The 20,103-nt window shown below is 30.0% G+C and overlaps 7 protein-coding genes across 7 annotated transcripts; 3 read left to right on the forward strand and 4 right to left on the reverse strand.

Moving 5' to 3' along the window:
- Positions 1 to 471: 471 nt before the first annotated feature.
- Positions 472 to 2,096, reverse strand: BX663DRAFT_489349 (uncharacterized protein; the record flags this gene model as incomplete). Its single annotated transcript, XM_051524884.1, has 4 exons — positions 472 to 575; positions 681 to 1,601; positions 1,757 to 1,925; positions 2,073 to 2,096. 4 exons carry the CDS (start codon positions 2,094 to 2,096, stop codon positions 472 to 474), a joined length of 1,218 nt encoding a protein of 405 aa, XP_051379212.1.
- A 405-nt stretch (positions 2,097 to 2,501) lies between these two features.
- BX663DRAFT_521867 (uncharacterized protein) lies at positions 2,502 to 2,846 on the reverse strand. Its single transcript, XM_051529300.1, has one exon. The coding sequence runs from the start codon at positions 2,773 to 2,775 to the stop codon at positions 2,572 to 2,574; it is 204 nt and encodes a 67-aa protein (XP_051379213.1). The 5' UTR covers positions 2,776 to 2,846; the 3' UTR covers positions 2,502 to 2,571.
- Positions 2,847 to 3,950: 1,104 nt separating this feature from the next.
- BX663DRAFT_460529 (P-loop containing nucleoside triphosphate hydrolase protein) lies at positions 3,951 to 7,833 on the reverse strand. The gene is made up of 5 exons (XM_051523938.1): positions 7,488 to 7,833; positions 7,376 to 7,401; positions 6,865 to 7,280; positions 6,509 to 6,794; positions 3,951 to 6,438 (listed from the first exon to the last, which is right to left on the reverse strand). The coding sequence occupies exons 2-5, from the start codon at positions 7,385 to 7,387 to the stop codon at positions 4,300 to 4,302; spliced, it is 2,853 nt and encodes a 950-aa protein (XP_051379214.1). The 5' UTR covers positions 7,388 to 7,401; positions 7,488 to 7,833; the 3' UTR covers positions 3,951 to 4,299.
- Positions 7,834 to 7,945: 112 nt separating this feature from the next.
- On the reverse strand, positions 7,946 to 9,939 carry BX663DRAFT_216025 (ribosomal protein L4 domain-containing protein). Its single transcript, XM_051521781.1, has 2 exons — positions 9,776 to 9,939; positions 7,946 to 9,474 (listed from the first exon to the last, which is right to left on the reverse strand). Exons 1-2 carry the CDS (start codon positions 9,776 to 9,778, stop codon positions 8,341 to 8,343), a joined length of 1,137 nt encoding a protein of 378 aa, XP_051379215.1. The 5' UTR covers positions 9,779 to 9,939; the 3' UTR covers positions 7,946 to 8,340.
- A 30-nt stretch (positions 9,940 to 9,969) lies between these two features.
- BX663DRAFT_521880 (uncharacterized protein) lies at positions 9,970 to 12,046 on the forward strand. The gene is made up of 10 exons (XM_051529301.1): positions 9,970 to 10,212; positions 10,267 to 10,345; positions 10,396 to 10,625; positions 10,712 to 10,780; positions 10,831 to 11,069; positions 11,125 to 11,255; positions 11,316 to 11,453; positions 11,516 to 11,631; positions 11,699 to 11,801; positions 11,858 to 12,046. The coding sequence occupies exons 1-10, from the start codon at positions 10,037 to 10,039 to the stop codon at positions 11,936 to 11,938; spliced, it is 1,362 nt and encodes a 453-aa protein (XP_051379216.1). The 5' UTR covers positions 9,970 to 10,036; the 3' UTR covers positions 11,939 to 12,046.
- Positions 12,047 to 12,580: 534 nt separating this feature from the next.
- Positions 12,581 to 17,071, forward strand: BX663DRAFT_521891 (CPSF A subunit region-domain-containing protein). The gene is made up of 12 exons (XM_051529302.1): positions 12,581 to 12,728; positions 12,788 to 12,896; positions 12,974 to 13,263; positions 13,349 to 13,781; positions 13,874 to 14,065; positions 14,149 to 14,288; positions 14,343 to 14,660; positions 14,749 to 14,975; positions 15,036 to 15,244; positions 15,306 to 15,830; positions 15,892 to 16,300; positions 16,367 to 17,071. Exons 1-12 carry the CDS (start codon positions 12,625 to 12,627, stop codon positions 16,762 to 16,764), a joined length of 3,354 nt encoding a protein of 1,117 aa, XP_051379217.1. The 5' UTR covers positions 12,581 to 12,624; the 3' UTR covers positions 16,765 to 17,071.
- BX663DRAFT_489354 (microtubule associated protein-domain-containing protein) lies at positions 16,862 to 19,594 on the forward strand (the record flags this gene model as incomplete). Its single annotated transcript, XM_051524885.1, has 11 exons — positions 16,862 to 17,007; positions 17,340 to 17,394; positions 17,458 to 17,541; positions 17,613 to 17,792; positions 17,856 to 17,954; positions 18,246 to 18,704; positions 18,774 to 18,839; positions 18,924 to 19,011; positions 19,102 to 19,217; positions 19,273 to 19,435; positions 19,539 to 19,594. 11 exons carry the CDS (start codon positions 16,862 to 16,864, stop codon positions 19,592 to 19,594), a joined length of 1,512 nt encoding a protein of 503 aa, XP_051379218.1.
- Between the last annotated feature and the right edge of the window lie 509 nt (positions 19,595 to 20,103).

Consider the following 20,103-nt stretch of genomic DNA (forward strand, 5'->3'; position numbering starts at 1 on the left):
ATGGAAGTATATTAAGTTACTAAGTAAGGCTACACTATCGCTTTCCTCACTATTGAAACTAAAACCCGAATGTTTTTCAGAAAATAGCCTTGATTTATTGTTTTCATTCAAGACAAGTATATGTACATTGGAAAAAAGAGGGAGACACAAAACATGATTATCAATTAAAGAAAAAAAAATATGTTATTATAAGCAAATTGTACATGATTTGATGTGGACTGTATGTCATTATAGAGATTAAAAGCCTAAATATAGAATTCAGCAAAGTAGTTAATGAGAATTGAAATGTAACAAGCATTCGTATTCATATACAGAAAATAAAGGGATCCAAAATCAATAAAAACATGGGCAGAATTATATATAATAAATTACTATAAAACATGAAACTACATTTATATATGCATATACATTTGTTTAAGTTGGTATTTTATGCAAGCAAGGAGAGTAAAAGGCTAGAGTTAAAAGAAAAGTCTATACTACGTTATCATTAAATTCGAAATACTTCAATTTTTTTTTCTTGGGAATATGAATGGGTGGTAAAGATTCCCATGGTAATGGTACACAGTATTTAGAATCTAATAGTATATACAAGTATAGTTAGATTTCATTTTATCATTCACCCACTCACTCCTTTTTTTTTTTGTAACATACAGTACCCTGTTCTTTATCTTTTTTATTACCTGTAGTATCTTGAGAATGATGAAGTAGACTCATATCAGTTGTATACATTAAAGGAGTTTTGTTATTCATCATATTATTATAATTTAACTCGTGAGGAGTGGAGTATTGGTTTTGATGATTCGAGTCATTATCCTGACGGTTATAAGTAAATCGTTGATTTGTAATATCTATTGGATCGTCTATTGGCCTTTGTTGATTCATTGGATTGAAAATTGATGTATTATAGTTGCATTCTTCCGTTGACTGCTGTTGCTGCTGTTGCTGCTGTTGCTGCTGATTCTCTGATTCTAATAGAGGCTGTAAAATTCGTCGACGAGCGTTAATAAACCAGTTACTGATTTGATTTACGGATAAGTTTGTTTCATCGGCTAATATTTGTTTTTCTAATTCAGTTGGATAAGGATGTTCCTTATGAACAATAAGCCAGCTTTTTAGAAACTCAGTTACTACCTTGGGGATATTTCCTCTTCGTTTCTTTTTACCGTTATATGGTTTATAAGTGTAACGAAATTGAGGCTCATCATGATGAACTGTATTAGATAATGTTAATGGATTTTGTTCCTCTTCATCCTCTTCATCAAAATTTAGAATGAAAGAAGTGTTATTATACTGTTTATTATAATCGACAGATAATCTTTTATGTTTTGCTGAAGTAAAATTAGTAGTAGATAACACTGTTAATGGATCTTTGCTATTCTTGTTCGTGTATAATGGTAATGATATAGAAGGATGCATCTTTAGTTTAGCTGAATTTTTAGCTGCATCTGGAGTGATTTCGGTAGCTACATTTGACAGTATTTCATTTTCTGTTAGAACTTTGTTATCGAAGTATTCTACATATTCATCATCAGTATATTCAAACTTTAATCCTGTCTGTTGATCACTGATATCATAATGCTGTCCCATTAATGGGTCCATTACTAATTAAACAATCATTAAAGTTATAGCTATACATTTGTAAATATACATCTATATATGTACACACATAGATATATGTATGTATGTATGTATGTATGTATACATGCGTTTTTTTTTCTAAAAAAAAAAGGAAAGCCTATTTAATTTTATATTTTACCTGATCTAGAGGCTGCTTTTCCTTTATTTCCCCAAAGCTGCGCATTATATTGTAACATTTCTTTTGTCTTTATTTGATGTTGTTTTATAAGTGAGCTTCTATGTTGGCAATCAACGTCCGTTACTTCATTATTATTATGAAAAATTATTAACGGTTGGAATGTTTTTATCTATAATTATAAAGATATATATATGTAGATATACATGTGTATATGTTTGTATTCATATTCTAAAATTATACGTTTTCTTTATTATTATTAAGTAAATATATGTTATTGCTGATAAATTTAAACATAGTTTAATCACTTCTACCTTACTTTATTTGGAAAAGTAAAATCCATTTTAAAATGTATGTTTTTTTTTTTTTTTTTTTTTTTTTTTTTTTTTTTCGTAGAGTATAGTTCCTATAGTATATCCTTTCTTCATATATAAGAAATACAAATGAGAACAGTACAGAATATGTTTTCTTACTAAAAAAAAAAATGAAGTTTCCGATTCTTTTTGTTTTCTTTTATCTATATCATAAACAAATGAAGAAGGGGAATAGTTCCAGTTATTTAAAGACAAAGTAATTTATACAAGAAAGAAAGAGATAATTTTTTTTTTTAAAAAAAAGACTGTTTCATGATAGCACAGTTTTTATATCAATAAAAAAAAAAAAAAAAAAAGAGTCGGGGTCGTCCATGTGTATAATATATATTTTATTTAGTCACAACAAATATAATTAATAAAATGTCTCTTCTACATGTGTCCTTATTTTATAAATATTATATATTTAAACATGTAAAACATAACTGCGATATTATTTTGATTACTTTAATATCTATGCCATTCGACAATAAAGACATGAAAGATAGTAAAATGGTTCGCATATGTATAAATATAACAGAAGACTTGTTGGTCATTAGTTAGTAAAATATCAAGCTTTCTGGAAATGTGAAAAGTAATGTTAGATCTTGAACGCAAAAAAAGGGACATTTCTCGAACATTAAATTTGCCTAGAAAGGAAAAAAGGTACATATTTTTTACAGCAGGATAATATATTTATTATATTAATGATGCCTTCTATCTCTTTCTTTCCGAAGCCTTCCCCCAATTATAAATAATTTTTAAAATACTAACTAAATTGAAATAGATCTAATGTTACTACATTCATATTGAATACATGCTATATATTAAGAATCTTTTTTTTTCTTATTCATAAAAAAAAAAGACTTTTTGTTTATAAATGTATATAAAAATTTGAGTCTAACATTATTCTATATTCCCTTTATATAATAGTATCTTTAGTCGAAAAGATTTTATTATTTAAAGAACATTTATTGAACAAACTTATATTTGCAGAATCCTTTCTAATTAAGTAAATATAATTTATAGAAGACTATTTTATAATCTCAAAGCTTAAGTTTAATCATCTTGTTTGGAATTGTATAAATCATTAGGTATTTAGATCACTACTAAATATAGCATAGATAAGGCTACCCCTTAGTCTCTCTCTCTCTCTTATTTGTATATAATATGATAATTTATTTACTATGTAAATATTGGAACTTAATCCTTTTTACATATATAGTTCTTGCTACTATTAATTAAGTATACATTTATACCTATTATATATATTAATGTCAAAAAAAATTCATGTTTTTAGCATGAATGCAAGTATAAATGTTAGTAAGCAAATAAAAAGTCTATATATTATTTTACTACAGCAGATATTTACAATATATACACGGGATAATTTTTTTTTTATTTATTAAATAATTTATGTTCACTTGATATATCAATTACAAGCTAAATGAATATGAAATAATTCGAGTAGTTGTTTCCGCATCTTCTCCCCAACCCCCGAGGAGAAAAAATAAAAGAGATAGAAACAGAATTGCACTACGGCATTTGTTTGAATAATAGCAGCTCTTTCCTTTTTTTTATGATTCTCCATAAAGTCATTTTGTTAGTGTAACAACAACAAAATATCATAAGGTTTACACGAAGATCCAATATTGAAAAGGAAACATTATTGTTGCACGTCATTTAAGGTTTTTCTATTCAGTACACAAAAATCTTGAAGCTTTGTGTACATTTTATTTATTATGGACTCGCAGCAAAATAAATAAAAGCATATACATAAATATGTATAGTTATACATCGATAAACGTTGTATGAATATGGTCAAATTAGTAACAAAACAAGCTAGACAGATATTCATTATATACAATATGCTGATTATGATAACCATTTTACCTTATACATATATTCTACTATACTGGTTCTAATATAGAGCCTATAAATACATGATAGTCTTTTACAGTAATTTACTGTCTCAATAATTAAGTTTATCCTCATTATATTTATTTTCTTTAAACGACTACATCATATATATTTACATGGATCTATATAGAAGATAAAGACAGAAAGGGTATATACATATTTTTTTTCTTTTTTTAAAAAAAAAATAGTAATGAATATAGCTAATATATTCGTATATGTATACAAAATAAGATTGCATATTTGGCAATAATAAGAAAGATAGACTCTTCGTTATCACTATTCTTTTTGCCATTCATTAGTCTCTAATTGAAGCTTCATTGCATCCATTTTCATCATTAATTCTTCTATTTCCCTATCTGTCACCTCTAATAAGCAAACAGTTGAATCATCTTCCTTTTTCTCATCTAATGTTACTTGTCGATGATAGGTGGTAAGGGCAATCTGAGCAGTCTCAAACTTATATTTTAATGCATTTCTAATTGTTCTATGAGCCCATAAATCTTCCATAGCAATTACTAAACGAGTTTGAAGAGCACGACAGGTCTTTTCGTACTGTAGAATAATACCGTCCGATATATTTGGTTTAGTACTACTACTACTACTACTACTACTACTACTACTACTACTCTCTTGATCCTTATAAGCCTTCTTTTTAATTAAATCATTTAGTTCTTGATGTATGGCTAGCATCTCTGTAAAATCATTTGAAAATCGCTTTAGTTCTAATTTTACTTTCTCATGCTCCTCTGTTAATTGTCGATCAATGGTAGCAATAGTTTTCAACAGTATTTTGTGTTCAGGTGAAGAAGACTTGTTCGATGTTTCGTCAGCCTTCAGTTTCTTTACTTCTTTTAATACTGCTAATAAGTCCTTTAATTCACTTTTGTAATCCAAGAGATGTAGATCATACTTTTTTCGAATCTTTTCCATCATAACATCAGTCGTGTCCTTATTTAAGGAAGCGATTAAATCATTTTCATCAACTTGCGTATCAGTATTATTATTATTATGAATCAATTTTTGTAATTTCAATTCAGTTTTAAGCTGTTCATATTTGCGTTTTAATGCATCCAATTCGTATAGAATTAAATGTGTTGTTATCTTTCTTTCTTTTGATTCCGTATCGACTTCAATCGTTGTCTTTGGTTGCTCATCTAACATAGCTTGCAATTCTTGTCTTTCCTTTTCACAACTTTCGTAACGTTCACGCCAATTAATTTCCTTTTCGATCAACGAAACTGGTTCTCTCTCATATCTCTCACGTAATTCCTTCTCTTCTATTGATTCCCTTTCAGCCAGTTTCTTACTTAATTCAATTCGCTCCCTTTCAGAGGCCTCATATTTTTCATGCCATTCCTCCTTTAAGGCATTATATTCCTTTTCAGACTCTGCCATCCTCTTTTCTAATTCATGTATGTACTTTTCAGTCGTCTCATCTACCTCCTTTAAACTCAAGATCTTGGCTCTCAATTTATCCAACATTTCACGATCATGAGCTGTCTCCTCTACTGCATCCATCAATTTCTTTTCCAATTCACCAATATAGACCTCGTCTTTGACACCTTCTTCCAACAATTGTTGAACACGCTTGCGTAGCTCTAGGATAGTGTCCTCTTGTGTCTTGATGATCGTTTCAAAGAGTTGTAATTGAGTCTGTTGATCTTGAATTTGCATCTGCTGGTCTTGAAGACCTTGATCAGCATGCTGAAGGGCAGCTCTTACGAGTGCCAACTGAGATTCCAAACTAGACATACTCTTTTCATATTCTTCAATAACAGGCTCTACCAGATGTTGAAAATCAACTGTCTGTTGCTGATGGTGTCGAAGTTGATCTAGTTCTTGCTCAGCAGCCGTATTCAGTTCCTTGGCAAAATCAGCAGCTCCCTGTAAATCCAAAACTTGTTGTTGAAGATCAGCAATGACCATTTCATGTGAACTAGTAGTAGAGGTGATAGACGAAAAGTCATCATCATCATCATCATCACTATTACTATTACTATTACTATTCATTGAGGATTTAATCATGGTTGATTTTTGTTGTTGACGAAGCTGGTGTTTCAGGTTGGCAATCATGCTTCGTAAAAAATCAATATTGTCTGTTGTCATCCATTCTTCTTGCTCATTTTTGGAGATCTTGTTTTTAATATTACGAGCTCGATTTGCATATTGAAGCGTGTTCAAGGTCTCTGACAGATTAGATTCTGTAGGACTGACACAAGCTATCATGAGCGTTAGAGCACTACCTCCCAAGGAATCTTGAAGAAGACGTGTGAGCTTAGAATCACGATAAGGTACATGTGTTGTCCTTTTGGAGGGATCACCAAGAGCTGAAATAACGTTACCTAAAGCTAGCAAACCTGCATTAATATTAATACCCTCTCGACGACGATCACCTTCTGCTGCAGTTCGTTTCAACTTGAATATATATATATATATATTAATTGACATGTTACTTATATATACATTGAAAATTTTGATAACTTACACGTTCACTACCAGCTAAATCTACAAAATGAAACTTGGAAGTGGTTGTAATCCATTCGCCATTATTATCTTCTTGTTGTGAAGGATTAGAATTGGACTTATTTGAGAGACGATTTTGTGATAATTTAGATTGAATTTTTGGAGATGGACTTGCTGTACGATTGGTGTTGGAAGGTTGCCATTTCTCTTGTTTAAGTGTAACTGAAAATATGGCATGAGATCGTGAAGATTTCTCATTCATATCTGTTGATCCTGTAGCACGATTCTTTGTACCTTGTTGAAGAAAGCTAAAAAGATAAATAACAGTGAGATTTCTTCTCTCTTTCATTTCTTTTTTTCTTTTTAGTAAAGCTTTACTGTAAAACATCATCAGTATTATTCACTGTCATTTCTTTTACACCGGTCCAATAAATATATCCCTTGGTATCTTCACGAATTGTTACTGGCGGGCGTTCGGAAGGTGGTGCAAAATTCAATAAATCAATTAATTCTTCATTGTAAATTTCAACAAAAGAAACTTTAATAGAATATCGATAAGCGACTGATTTTTGAAGAAGATGATGAGAAGAAGAAGGAGGACGGATAAGGCTATGATGAGTAGCTGCTGCACTACTTGAACGTCCACAGTTATTATTTAAGTGTTCATTTTGTTGTTGTAGCATATCAAATAAAAGAGCCATAGCTCTAGGAACAATACCCACTTCTTCTGGATTCGTTGCCTCTGTATGTTGTGCTGTACCCATTGTGTAAGTCTTTCCCGAAGATGTTTGTCCCTTTTTTTTTTTCACTTTAGTCAATTTATTTTATTTCATTTTTTTTTTTTTTTTTTTTTTTTTTTTTTTATATGTATATAATTGATATACTTTACATAAGCAAGCATTGTTACATTATAACCTACATAGTACATAATTCAAATTAATTTTTTTTCTTTTTTAAAAAAAAAAAAAAAAAAAAAAATTAATTGCATATATTTATATTACCTTCAACAAATTTTTCGACAGGTTTCTGACCAAGGTGAAGAAAGATGTCATTTTGTTGTGCATCAGGACCAAACACATGATCATAAGTGAAATACTTGTTTTGTGGAATAACATGAATTTGATTTGCATTTGCCGTCAGTACATGATGACTTGTTGATTTTCCATATCTTGTAGGTTGAAGTCGATCTCGTTCACTTAGAGGTCTAACTCGAATGGCTTTATATATTGAACATCATTCGCCAAAAAAAAAAAATAAAATAAATATAACGTTAAATTATGTTATAAACAAATAAAAGCGAGTTTCATATAGGTTTCTACGTTACCTACTTGAACAGTCGATATTTGAGTTTGTTGTTGGGTATCTTTAGCCATTTATCAGTGTTATAAAAAAAAAAAAAAAAAATTCTATAAAAAACTAACAATGATAAACAGAGAGGAAAAAAAAAAAAAGGATAAATTATAAAGTGACTCCCTCCTTATTTATTTATTTATTTATTTTTTAATACAGCTGTTCCGCATATAATAGAATCACAAAACAAGACTTCTACTACTACAATAAAAGAAGGCTGCTTACAAAATGTGACGACGATATGCATATTGGTAACAAGCGACTTCAAAAACTAAGGCCACTTCCTTCTACACTATTTATGTTTATTTACGTGTGTTACTTTGTTATGTAATAAGAGAGTTATTTTTACTACACTTTCTATATTAAAGTCATCTTTAGAAATGCTAATGTACAGAAAACAATGCAAGTTATACACTTTCTCTTCTTTTCCTTTCATATATTTGTACAAATAATAAAATGAATAAATAAACGTTTATATTCATATTTTATTTATTTTAAATAAATTTAAGCAGAGTGAAGGACTTCCAAAAATTTCTTGGAAGCAGCAGTAGAAGCGCCAGACTTCTTCTTTTGTGTCTTGGTAACCTTACCAGCATCAATCTTCTCAGCCTTGATGAGCTCAGCACGACGAAGGACTTGAGCATAAGGATTGAGGCGGTTCATAACACCTTGGTTCTTCAAGGGGTTCTTCTTTTGAGTGAAGGGACGCTTGTGATGCTTGTTGCCAGCAGGACGAACAACAGATTGAATTTCATCAGAGTTGATGAGACGAGCAACATCAGGGTTAGTCATGATGTTGTCAGGCAAGACGTAGTTCTTCTTCAAGGTAGCAGGAGTCTCGTAGGTACCATAAAGTTCATCAAGAAGAGAAATAGCAGATTGAGTCCAGATGATGAAACGACCCAAATGTCCACCAGGAGCTAATTGTAAGAGATTGAGTTGACGAACATTAACAAGTTCAAGACCAGGCAAGTTACGGAAGGCCTTAACGAGACCCTTATCTTCATTATAGATCACAAGAGGACCACGGCGTTGTCTGTGGCGACGGTTACGGAGTTTACCTTGACCAGCACGCAACTTACGAGAGTTAGAAACCTTGACAACATCAGCATAAGCATTAACAGCCTTCAAGAGAGCAACAGCTTCTTTGGTCTTGGTCAATTTTTCAACGTTGTCAGAAACAACGAGGGGGACCTCTTCAATCTTTTCGATACGGTGACCACGTGCCATGACCAAAGAGGGTAAAGCAGAAGCAGCTAAAGCAGAAACAGTAGCGAAACGCTTTTGGTTGACATTAAGCTTTACATTCCACTTTCTCCAGGTCTTGGTGGGAGCAAACATACGACCACCACGACACATGTTACCGAAGGCAGCTTGACCAGCACGGTGAGTACCGGAACCATTCACACGAGGAATACGAGCAACAGCACGACCAGTACCCCAAGATTCAGCAGAAGTTTGTTCACCAGCCTTGGAGGAAACGGCATAGGGTTGACGCTTGTTCTTGGCCATGTTAGTGTGGACAAAGTTAACAATGTCAGGACGAATAGGAGCCTTGAAGACGGCAGGAAGAGGAACAGTGGCAGCGACATTGTTGCCGGATTCGGCGTAGACGTTAAGAACAGGTCTGGCAGCGGACTAAAAATAAAAAAATAAAAAGTTAATTAAGCTGGTTTAATTAAATCAAATGCATGAACGATCGATTATATTGATTTCTATGAATGTTGGATCCAAATTAATCGTAAACTTTAGCTCTTCTTTTTTTTTCCATATATTATTAAATCTCGACACATATTAGTTAATGTTGAAATTCGCATCTAAATCTAAATCTCGATCTTATCGTTCAAAGTTGATTTTTATAGTTCTTTTTTTTTATATCTTTTTTTCTTTATTGATGGATTCATAGAATTAATCGATCGATCATATTAAACCACTTTACCATCTTTAAAATAAATAAGATGAAAAAATTAGAAAGAGATTCAAAAGATTTGAATATTGGCAGATGACAGTTTCTTTTTATATGAAAGAAGTATTCTTAGTCCGGTTAAGCCGGTCCGGACTTTGTTTTTATAACAACATGTTGTTTATAATGCAACAAAATGCTGTTGTTTAAAATAACTTTTGCTTGGCCCTTTTTTTTTTATATTTATAAATATATTTATATATTACTACTATAATATTTTAATAAAATTGTTGTATAATGATGAAACCAAGATCATCCATAGAGCTTGGTAAACAAGCGAACATTACAGTTGATCCAAACATTCCAATTCGACTTTATTTTAGATCTGCTGATTTGTTATTAAAACAAGCTCGGGTTTATAAGCTTGAACAAGATTTAGAGCATGCTTATGTACTTTATATGAAATATACAATGTAAGTCTTTTGCGTGATGCGAAAAAAAAACGTATTTTAACTTTCATTATTTAGTCTCGGACTTAATGAACTTCCAAAACATCCATCTTACAAGAATTCTGAAAATAGAAAAAATCTGAAATTATTAAATAAAGTATGTTAATCAATGTTAAAGTTATTTGTAATTTGACATTATTTTATTAGAATTGTTTGGAAGCACTAGAGGCATTAGAAACCATGAAACCAGTTATAGATGAAATTTATTCAGTCTTCATTAAAAAAGAAGCACAACAGAAAATAGAACAAGAAAGTCTCAATAGAAATCAAGCAGGTCAACAACACTATTCACCTACAGAGAATGATGTTCTGCAAGATTGGAATTTACAAGATGCTTTAAAGGGCGTAGTTGGTGTTGGATATCAGCCAGAAACGTTGTGAGTGAAAAAAAAAAAAGAAAAAAGAAAAGGAGAGTACAGGAATATAATTCTTTTTTTTTTATTTATCCTTAAATTTCATATAGACCCTATTCTGTAAATAATTATCCAAAGACAAATTACCCAAGTCCTTCGTTACATAATCAAAGTGACAGGTAAGTAAACATTGAATCGAATATGTATATATGACAAACATTATATTTAGCTTTTCCTATCAATCTCAGCAACCACCTGATTTACCACCAAAGACTTTTGAGCAGCAGCAACAGCAACACCAACACCAACAGCAACAACAACCTAATTTACCGCCAAGGGCCTTTGAGCAGCAGCAGCAGCCTAGTTTACCACCTAAAATACCTATTATTCCTAGAGGACCTGAATTACCACCAAAGATCAAGTTAAATGAAGAAGAAAAAGTTCGAATAGGAGGCCCTACAGTAGATGGTAAAATAATTAAAAGGAACAATGGCTTTATCTATGTTTTAATTTTAAACCATAGCTTCAACAGAAAGGGGTGAACCTTTAAGACAAATGCTATTGCCAAAAAGTATTCAATCCAAATTTCTTTCTATTGCTGAACCCAATACACGTAAAAAGATAGAAACATGTGGTATTTTGGCAGGAACATTGGTAAAAAAGGAATCAAATGAAAGTAAATTGCATACAACTAATGATGTAATTGTATGATAGAAAAATAATGTATTAAAGATCACAACTTTAATTATACCCAAGCAAACAGGTACAACAGATACTTGCACAACAGAAAATGAAGAAGAACTGTTTGATATTCAGGATAAATATGACTTGCTTACATTTGGCTGGATACATGTAAAATAGGAGTCTATACATATAATAGGTATATAACTTACTTTCCTTGTTGTATTCTATAGACACATCCTACTCAATCTTGCTTTTTGAGTTCAGTGGATTTGCATACACATTGTTCATATCAACTGATGTTACCTGAAGCCATTGCTATTGTCTGTGCTCCTACACAGGATCCAAAGTAAGCTGCATGCATATCAATTAAAAGTAAACGAATTAATATATATGTATACAAAATATATATATAGTTTTGGTATATTTAGATTAACCGATCCACCTGGTCTGGATGTCATTAGTAATTGCAAAAGGCAACCAGCTTTTCATCCACATCCTGATTTACCCATTTATACGGTAACTACATGAACAATAATTACTATACACACGTATATATTAAGCTTGTTTAATAGAGTGCAGGAAATGGTGGACATGTTACAATATCAGATTATGATTTTAAAATATTGGATTTGCGAAAAGACAAAACATTTTAGAAAAGAATTCTCACTCATTTTTATTTGTATGTATTTATATACAAACATTATTGAAAGAGGGGGTGGGGGCCTATAAACTTGAAACATTTATACATACAAAAAAAAAAAAAAAAAAAAAAAAAAAAAAACACTTGTTGTTAGAAGACAGATTCTACATGTGTATTTTAGTTTTACATTGTTACAATCGATAACTGTTAAATTATATTTATAAAATCTACGATTTATATTATTTATTTATCTGATAGAAAAAAAATGAAAATGCTAATCATTTTCGTTTGTCGATATTAGTTATTTTGATAAATTGGCTGATGTTAATTATGTGGATGAACAATATATAATGTGGTCATTAATGACAATATGATAAAAGTGCTCATGTCAAGTGTAAAATTAAAACATCATAAAAGTATACAAGTGAATGTATACAAAACTCTGACAAATACAAGTCGGTTATGTATGATAATATTCACTTTACTTTCAATTTCCTCGAACTTTTTTCTTTAATCATTGCACTTTTATGTATAAACGAAAAAAAAAAAAAAAAAGAAAAACAAAACCAAAAAAAAAAAAAATCCTGTATTGTGTGACAACTTTTTATGTATTGTATTACAAAAAGCGCGACATGAATCTCTCCCTTTTCTCTCTCTCTTTTTTTTTTTTTATTTTTTTATGAATAATACAAAAATAGTATGAGTGAATATCATGTTGTAACAACGATAATGAGTCCAACAGCCATAACCTGTGCTGTCAAAGGCAACTTTATTTATCCGGATAAAGAAAACTTGATCATAAGGTATATACATATTTAAAGATCATCTTAAGTTGATCTAATTCTATTCACGTTTACTGTAGCAAAGGGACAAAAATAGAAATATATTCAATTTTGAACGAAGGCATTGAACTATACAAACATTTCGACATTTATGGATTTATTCGAAAGCTACATACATGCACGATACCCGTAGGCACTGCTACAGATATATATATTATATATGTGTGTGTATATCAATTAGTGTTGATTACTTATTTGCTATATAGGGTCGAAATACTTGTTCATTATTCATCTTGACAGAAAAAAACTATTACACAATTATAAGTTACGATGTTCATAATTCTAAATTTGTAACTGAAAATCACGGTCTACTTGAGCATTCTTTGGCAAGAGAAACAGAGGAAGAGGAGCATGTGGTTGTCGACCCCCGCACTAACATGATTCATATCAGTGCACATACAGGTTTCATTTTTTCCATTCCCTTTTGGAAGAAACCAGATCTTAAAGGAAAATCAAGAGAATCTAGACATGAAGTGTTTTCTCCTATTCCAGTTAGGTAAAAAAAAAAAAAAAAAGATAAGCCTCTTTTCGATAACAAAACAAATGTTTCTACTATGACTTACGTCTTATTGAAATGTTAGAACTTATGAGTTTGATTTTTTGTCCATGGTGGCATTAAAGGGTATAAAGGCATCACAAATTGCAGTACTAGTAGGTCGCATAAACGAAATCAAGACTATAAAGTCAATGAAATTTCAAACAATTGATGATCAGTTGCATGAGGATGTAACAGTACAAGTAGAAGCAACTACACATACGCTGATTGCTGTTCCTGACCCTATTGGAGGTGTACTTGCAATAGGAGAATATATCATTTCTTACCATGATTTATTGTCTTCAGGATCTGCGCCCAAGGAGCTAAGTATTGATCCTGTCATTATCACTGCACATACTTTTTTAAATAATAGTTATACACATTGTATAATTGGGGATTCAGAAGGCACATTATATATGTTGACATTAGAGATAAATAATATGAAAGTGAATAGCATTTCGAGCACAATTATAGGAAAGGTAACAGCAATAATAAGAAGAATGTATATACATATGTACAAAGAGAGAGAGAGGGTAAATATACAAGTGTATGCTTAGATATTATATGTTAGGCTTCAATACCCAATTCAATTGTGGATTTGGGTAATCAATTATTTTACATTGGTTCTTCACAAGCTGATCCTTGTATCATAAGGTTAATTACTCAAGGTCAAGATAAATTTAGTATTGAAGTTTTAAATACCTTTCCAAGCCTTGCACCTATTCTTGATTTTTGTTTGTTTGATTATGATCAACAAGGGAAGGTAAATATATACAAGTTAAAAGCAAAAAAAAAAAAAAAAAAAAAAAAAAAAAAAAAAAAAAAAGGCTTATAATAGTGTATTAGCAAACAATGGTATGTTGTTCTGGTGTTGATAAGGAAAGCACTTTACGTGTAGTTGAATATGGAGTTGAATTTAATGTGGAAGGGCAATTGGATATTCCATTAATTAATGATGTATGGGCTTTTTCTTCAAATAATAGCGAGTAAGGTATCTTTTATGTTAAATATAAAATAGTTTATTTATAGACTTCTATTAGATCAAATGATACCCTACTTGTTTCAAAAGATGAAGAAACTTGTATATTAAAGTCTGCCAATACAAATGAAATAAATTATGCTTTTATGTTAGATACTATCACAAGAACGATTACAATGACAAAAGCAGGATATTTACTTCAAGTGACGCCATTCCTTGTTCGATTAATACAAGCAAATCAAATATTGGATGAATGGAAGCCACCTAAAGGACAAGAAATCAAACTTGCTAAAGCAAACAGTACAACATGTATTGTATGTTATGAAGATGGCATACTTGTTTATTTGGACTGTACTGGGAATACATTAAGAGAAATTTGGTATGAAACGAAAAACAAAAAAAAAAAAAAAGACTGTATAGTATACATTTATTCTTTTATTTGTATATTCATTTATATTCTTGACAAGTGTAAGGGATTTTGTAGATATTTCATGTATAAACATAAGTGTACACACAGAAAATGGAACACCCCATGACTATGTATTGATTAGTATGTTAACACAACCTAGAGTGATGATATTAAGATTAGAAACATTGAGTCCTATAATGGAGTTTACTTTGGAAAGTTCTATAAGAGCAGCAGATTTATTAATGATAAAATTAGAAAGTACACTCTATTTTATGATTTTATCCGGTAAGTACAAGAAGTTATATTCTGCTATACTTTATACATTGGTGGTAACAAGTTAATTAGGTGATGGACAATTACAAAGTTGTGAAATGCAGTTTAAAGAAAATAAGTTTATATGTCAGAAGAAGAAATCATCAACAGTAGGAACATATTGTACTGGCATGTATCCTTATTATCATACAGGTCAACAAAAGGTGTTTATTTCAGGCAGTCAACCTACTGTCATTACTAGCTTTAATGATACCTTGTTCTTTTCAACAGTTAATTTAAAAGTAAAATCTATAACACATATATATCTTGCCTTTTCATTCATTCATTCATTTTTTTTTTTAGAATATTCGTGGATTTTGTTTATTAAATGATCGCATCGTTTTAACAACAGATCATGGTATTTTATGGGGACAAATTGATGTACTTCAGAAGCTTCATCACACGAGAATTGATTTAGGAAATGATATGCCTACACGTATTCAATACATGAAACTAGCCAAAGCTTTAGCTGTCAGTACAATTTCAATTTGTAAAAATGAATTCAATGAATTGATAACACGAAAGGGTAAACTTCAAATATTAGACGCTTTAACATTTAAAGCCATGGATAGTTGTGAGTTACTTGAAAATGAAATTGTGGAAAGTATGACGATGGCACAATTTAGAGAGTATCCTAATCAAGAATATTTATTTGTGGGAACTGCTATTGAGGATACTGAAGAAGGAGATATCAATCATGGTCGAATCTTGGTATTTAATATAAAAGAAAATCAGAAAATTGAATTGATTGAAGAAGTTGAAGAACCAGGCGTAGTGTATAGTATAAAAGCCTTTCAAAATTCAGTAGTGGCTGGTATCGATGATTCTGTAAAGTATATGAACATGTTATTTGGACTTGTTACAAATAGTTATTGATTATTTTTGCTAGATCTATTGTCTCGAGAAATTTAGCCCAGATTTAAGAAAAGGAGATCGCATTCAATTTTGTTGTAATCGAGTAGAGAATGTATTACCTTTGCATTTAGATACAAGAGGGAATCAAGTGTTAGTAGGAGATCTTATGCAATCTATGTATGTATTAAGAGCGTCGAAAAATAATCCAGTTAAATTAGAATTAGCAGCCAATGATTCAGAACCTGCATGGATGACATCAGTTAAATTTGTAAATGATCGTATATATATTGGAGCTGATGATGGACGTAATTTATTTACATTATCTGCTGCACAGTCTAATAAAGAGAATGATACCAGTACACATGATAAAAATGGGAGCGTTATTAAGATGGAATGGAAAGGAGGATTTCATGTTGGCTCAATGATTAATCGCATGAGATCAGGTATAGATACAAAGTTTGAATGACCTGTATGTGTGTTATTAATCAACCAAGATAAATAACAATTAGATACCATTTCAAGTAGTGTAGTTCTAACAGGCTCCAATGTAAGCCCTTATGAAAATCCTTTTACATTTGTTACAGTGGCGGGATCAATTGGAACTGTGAAATCGATATCACTTCAATCATTTAAACTTCTTCGCATATTACAAGAAGGCGTTTTAAGTAAAAAAGAAAATATTGGAGGACTAAAATATCATGAATGGCGTATGTTTAAACCTAAGATTGGACTCAATACAAGACATAGTCCACATGTAGAAGCCAGTAACTATATTGATGGAGATATTATTAATGAGTGGATTCAATTACCAATAGAAGCCAAAAAAGAAATCATAAGTCAATCTCCTGTATTTAGTGAAAAGACTATAAAAGACATTGATCAGTTTGTTCATAGTTTAATATATTAAATTTTTGTATGTATATTAAAAGATAGTTTTGACTATCTGTTTTATAAATGAACAAAGAAAGATAATGAATACACATAAATAGTATGAAACATGTATAATGAAAACAAAGGGAATAAAACATAAGATCAAGTTTGTTGTAAAGATTGACGATATTCATGACTTTAAACATCTTGAAGAAGAAGAGTCCAGTGAACTACACAATAGTGATTCCACTACTATTGACATTCTTCAAATCCATGAAATGTAAAACCTTGATACAACAATAAGTATCAAAAGAAAAGGTCCCACAAATAATACTAAAACAAACAAACAACTTCAAAATGTTTCATTCTTGTTCCAAAAAAAGGAGAACAATGCTAAATAACAGTCCTCAGGGGCTTTTAATTGTTATTTATCTAATGTACGAATATTACATAACAATTAATGAATTTATATGCACTTGAAAAAAAAAAAAGTTTATAAATAATATATACTTTTACTATCTTATTTGCATCTTTTCTTCTTCTTCTTTTCTTCTATTATACAAAGTAAAAACAGAATATGAATATTATTAATAAGCATATCTCTACTTTAAGTACATTATGGTCATCACTTGATATCGATCATTTTACAATTGATAAGAAGCTTCAGGTAACCCATAAAGTATAAAATAATTCTGATTTAAATGTATAACTTAATATATGCAATTATTAGCCTATCATTAATGATTTTGAAAAGTTAATATTTAATGAAAAAAAAGAAAAGGATTTATTAGCTGCTACTATTGAAGATATCAAGGTAATAAAACAAATCATGCTTATTCTATTACAACAACAAAACTCATATATATACATAAATGTATTAATTAGGAAAGTATTGACTCTGCATCTCAGTTATTAGGCGTATCTGTAGACTGTATGGTCTATTCTACTATTGATAAAGATAATCATATCGTTGTTTCACCTATCATTCGTAATGAGTTTTATGATTTAAGGCCAACCTATTCTAAATATAAAGCTTTATCAGAGCTTAACTCTAGATTAACTTATGTATGAATACGAATAGAATTATATCTATTCTAATAAATTAATAATGCTATTCTATATAAATAGGAGGTAGCCATTAGAAAGCAACACTTGAAAACATGGCTCTTTCATATTCAAATACTATGTAAACAATTATGTTTACCTTACAAGTTTAAGACAATTCAAGTAAATCTATCCATCCCTGTATTTATATACACATATCTACATATAGAATTATTCCTATTTACGTATGTTTGATTTGTCTAGGAATATGAAGAAAATGATCTTTCTTGGGCGACGATTCAAGCTGTAAAATTATACTCTATATATCTTATATATCTATATCCAATAATACAATTATACTCACATTTAGATACTATAGATCAGCTTGGAATTATATAATTTAAGATCACTCAAAGTATATATCATTCTTTAATATATATGTTATAACATACATATTTATTTTGTTACTTGTAGGCAACGTGTATTAAACAGTTAAACACTTGTATTCAATCTATTCAATTTTATTATCATTTGCTTCAATATAATCCTCAAAAAGAGAATTATATGTCGACTTTAAATCCTCCTAGTGTCTACCATCAATACATTCTAGCCACTTTATTTGAAAATCATCCCTTAAAATCAAGGAATTCTAAAGTCATTGATATTAATACTTACTTGAATGATTTACCAAATCCTATCAACTACTACATGCAACCATGTATTGCAGATCATCTTAAAAACGATTTAGTTCGTCAAGACACATTGAATCAATTCAGTCAACATGTCACAAGTCTAAAATCATTATATGAAACAAGATGCAGATCGTATCGATATTCAGTAAATAAAATAAAGGCTTTATGGGAAGAATTAGAGATCCCGATTGCGAAGAGATCTGTTCTTCCCACCTTTTTAGGGAAAAAAAGTATATTAGTTGTAAGTAAATAAATAAATATATTTGAACTGATAACTATACACACACAGAATAATGATGTATGATATTAGATTAAACAAATAGTGGATAAAGTTGAATATTTGAAAAGAAAACACTTTAATGAATATTTTCAACAGGTAAAAAATATATATACATCTATTTGTATTCAGTAGATGAAATATAACGGTATCACTTATTAATTTAACAAAAAAAAAAAAAAGCTTATATTAGAGTTAACTCCTTTATGGGATAGTTGTTTCATTATTGAGACGGAAAGAAATGAGTTTATATCTACGCTGTATAAAAAAAGTATATATTAATATTTATTATACTTTCTTGTTTGTTATTCATGTAATACCCTTTTATATATATATATATTTATATTTATATGCATATTAGATGTCAAATCAGAGATTAAATTAGAAGTAGAACGTCATATGACAAGTCTTAAGCAAGTGCAACATATGGCAAAAGCCCTTCACTTATTCATTCAAAAGAGAAAGGATTTAATTCAGGTACAAAATAAGATAAGATAAAATGAAATAAAATGAAATAATTTTATTTTTATAGGAAATGATTGATTTTGAAAAGACTGCAACTGATCCCAAGAGACTCTTTAAGGCTTCCTTTCAATTAATAAAAGAAGAAAAATGGCGAAAGTCTTGCTATCCTCGCTTACTTCGATTAAATCGACAATTGATCAAATCAATTCAAGAATTTGAACGATTCACTGGTAAATTTTTAATGCTAGGCTCTGTCCGTTACATAGATACTCTTGTAAGCTTATTTATTATGTTAAATAATATAAACACAATGATTTAAATGATTTTATTTAGCATGCAGAAGTGAAAGACAAAGAAGCGAAACAAACCTTTTTCGGCTCCTTGAATAATTCAAATATTACTTTAACATGTACCTGTATTCAAAATTAGAGGACATCATATCTTTTATTTATAATAACAAAATATAAATGCAAGTAGACGTTATATTATGAACTCTGTTGAACTGTATTATACAAATAAACAAATAAACAAAAAAAACATCCCAGTTAAATATTGTATACCATACATTTATATTTGAATTGATGTGTAATAATACTTTAGTTCAAAATGAGACTATTTAATATAATTGCTCCTTATAAACAAAGTTCGAATTAATGAAGACTTTTTATTATATAATTATTAGTAGAACTAACACCTTCTTGAAGACCACTACTACTACTACTACTGCTGCTGCTACTACTACTGCATAGAATTATGAACAAGACAAAAAAAAACTATCATTCAACAATAACGTCTCTGAATTAGACATTAAAAGTATATACGCAATGGAAATAAATATACTTGCTTTTCTCTGTTTAAATAAATTTATGCTTTGTGTACTTCCAAGTCGTATTTGAAA

The sequence above is a fragment of the Cokeromyces recurvatus genome (genome assembly GCF_025118155.1).
Source record: "Cokeromyces recurvatus strain NRRL 2243 chromosome Unknown BX663scaffold_32, whole genome shotgun sequence".
NCBI classification, from domain to species: Eukaryota; Fungi; Mucoromycota; class Mucoromycetes; order Mucorales; family Mucoraceae; genus Cokeromyces; species Cokeromyces recurvatus.

Bases quoted from the DNA above. Each gene is read 5' to 3' on its own strand.
- BX663DRAFT_460529 (XM_051523938.1), bottom strand. The intron at 6,795-6,864 runs GTAAAGCTTTAC...TTATCTTTTTAG, and splicing joins AATACTGATGATGTTTTACA to CTTTCTTCAACAAGGTACAA. The intron at 6,439-6,508 runs GTAAGTTATCAA...TATATATTCAAG, and splicing joins ATTTAGCTGGTAGTGAACGT to TTGAAACGAACTGCAGCAGA.
- BX663DRAFT_521867 (XM_051529300.1), bottom strand. From the start codon at position 2,775: ATGTACCTTTTTTCCTTTCTAGGCAAATTTAATGTTCGAGAAATGTCC.
- BX663DRAFT_521880 (XM_051529301.1), top strand. From the start codon at position 10,037: ATGATGAAACCAAGATCATCCATAGAGCTTGGTAAACAAGCGAACATT. The intron at 11,070-11,124 runs GTAAAATAATTA...TTTAAACCATAG, and splicing joins AGGAGGCCCTACAGTAGATG to CTTCAACAGAAAGGGGTGAA. The intron at 11,454-11,515 runs GTAAAATAGGAG...TGTATTCTATAG, and splicing joins TTACATTTGGCTGGATACAT to ACACATCCTACTCAATCTTG.
- BX663DRAFT_521891 (XM_051529302.1), top strand. From the start codon at position 12,625: ATGAGTGAATATCATGTTGTAACAACGATAATGAGTCCAACAGCCATA. The intron at 15,245-15,305 runs GTAAAATCTATA...TTTTTTTTTTAG, and splicing joins TTTCAACAGTTAATTTAAAA to AATATTCGTGGATTTTGTTT. The intron at 16,301-16,366 runs GTATAGATACAA...AATAACAATTAG, and splicing joins GATTAATCGCATGAGATCAG to ATACCATTTCAAGTAGTGTA.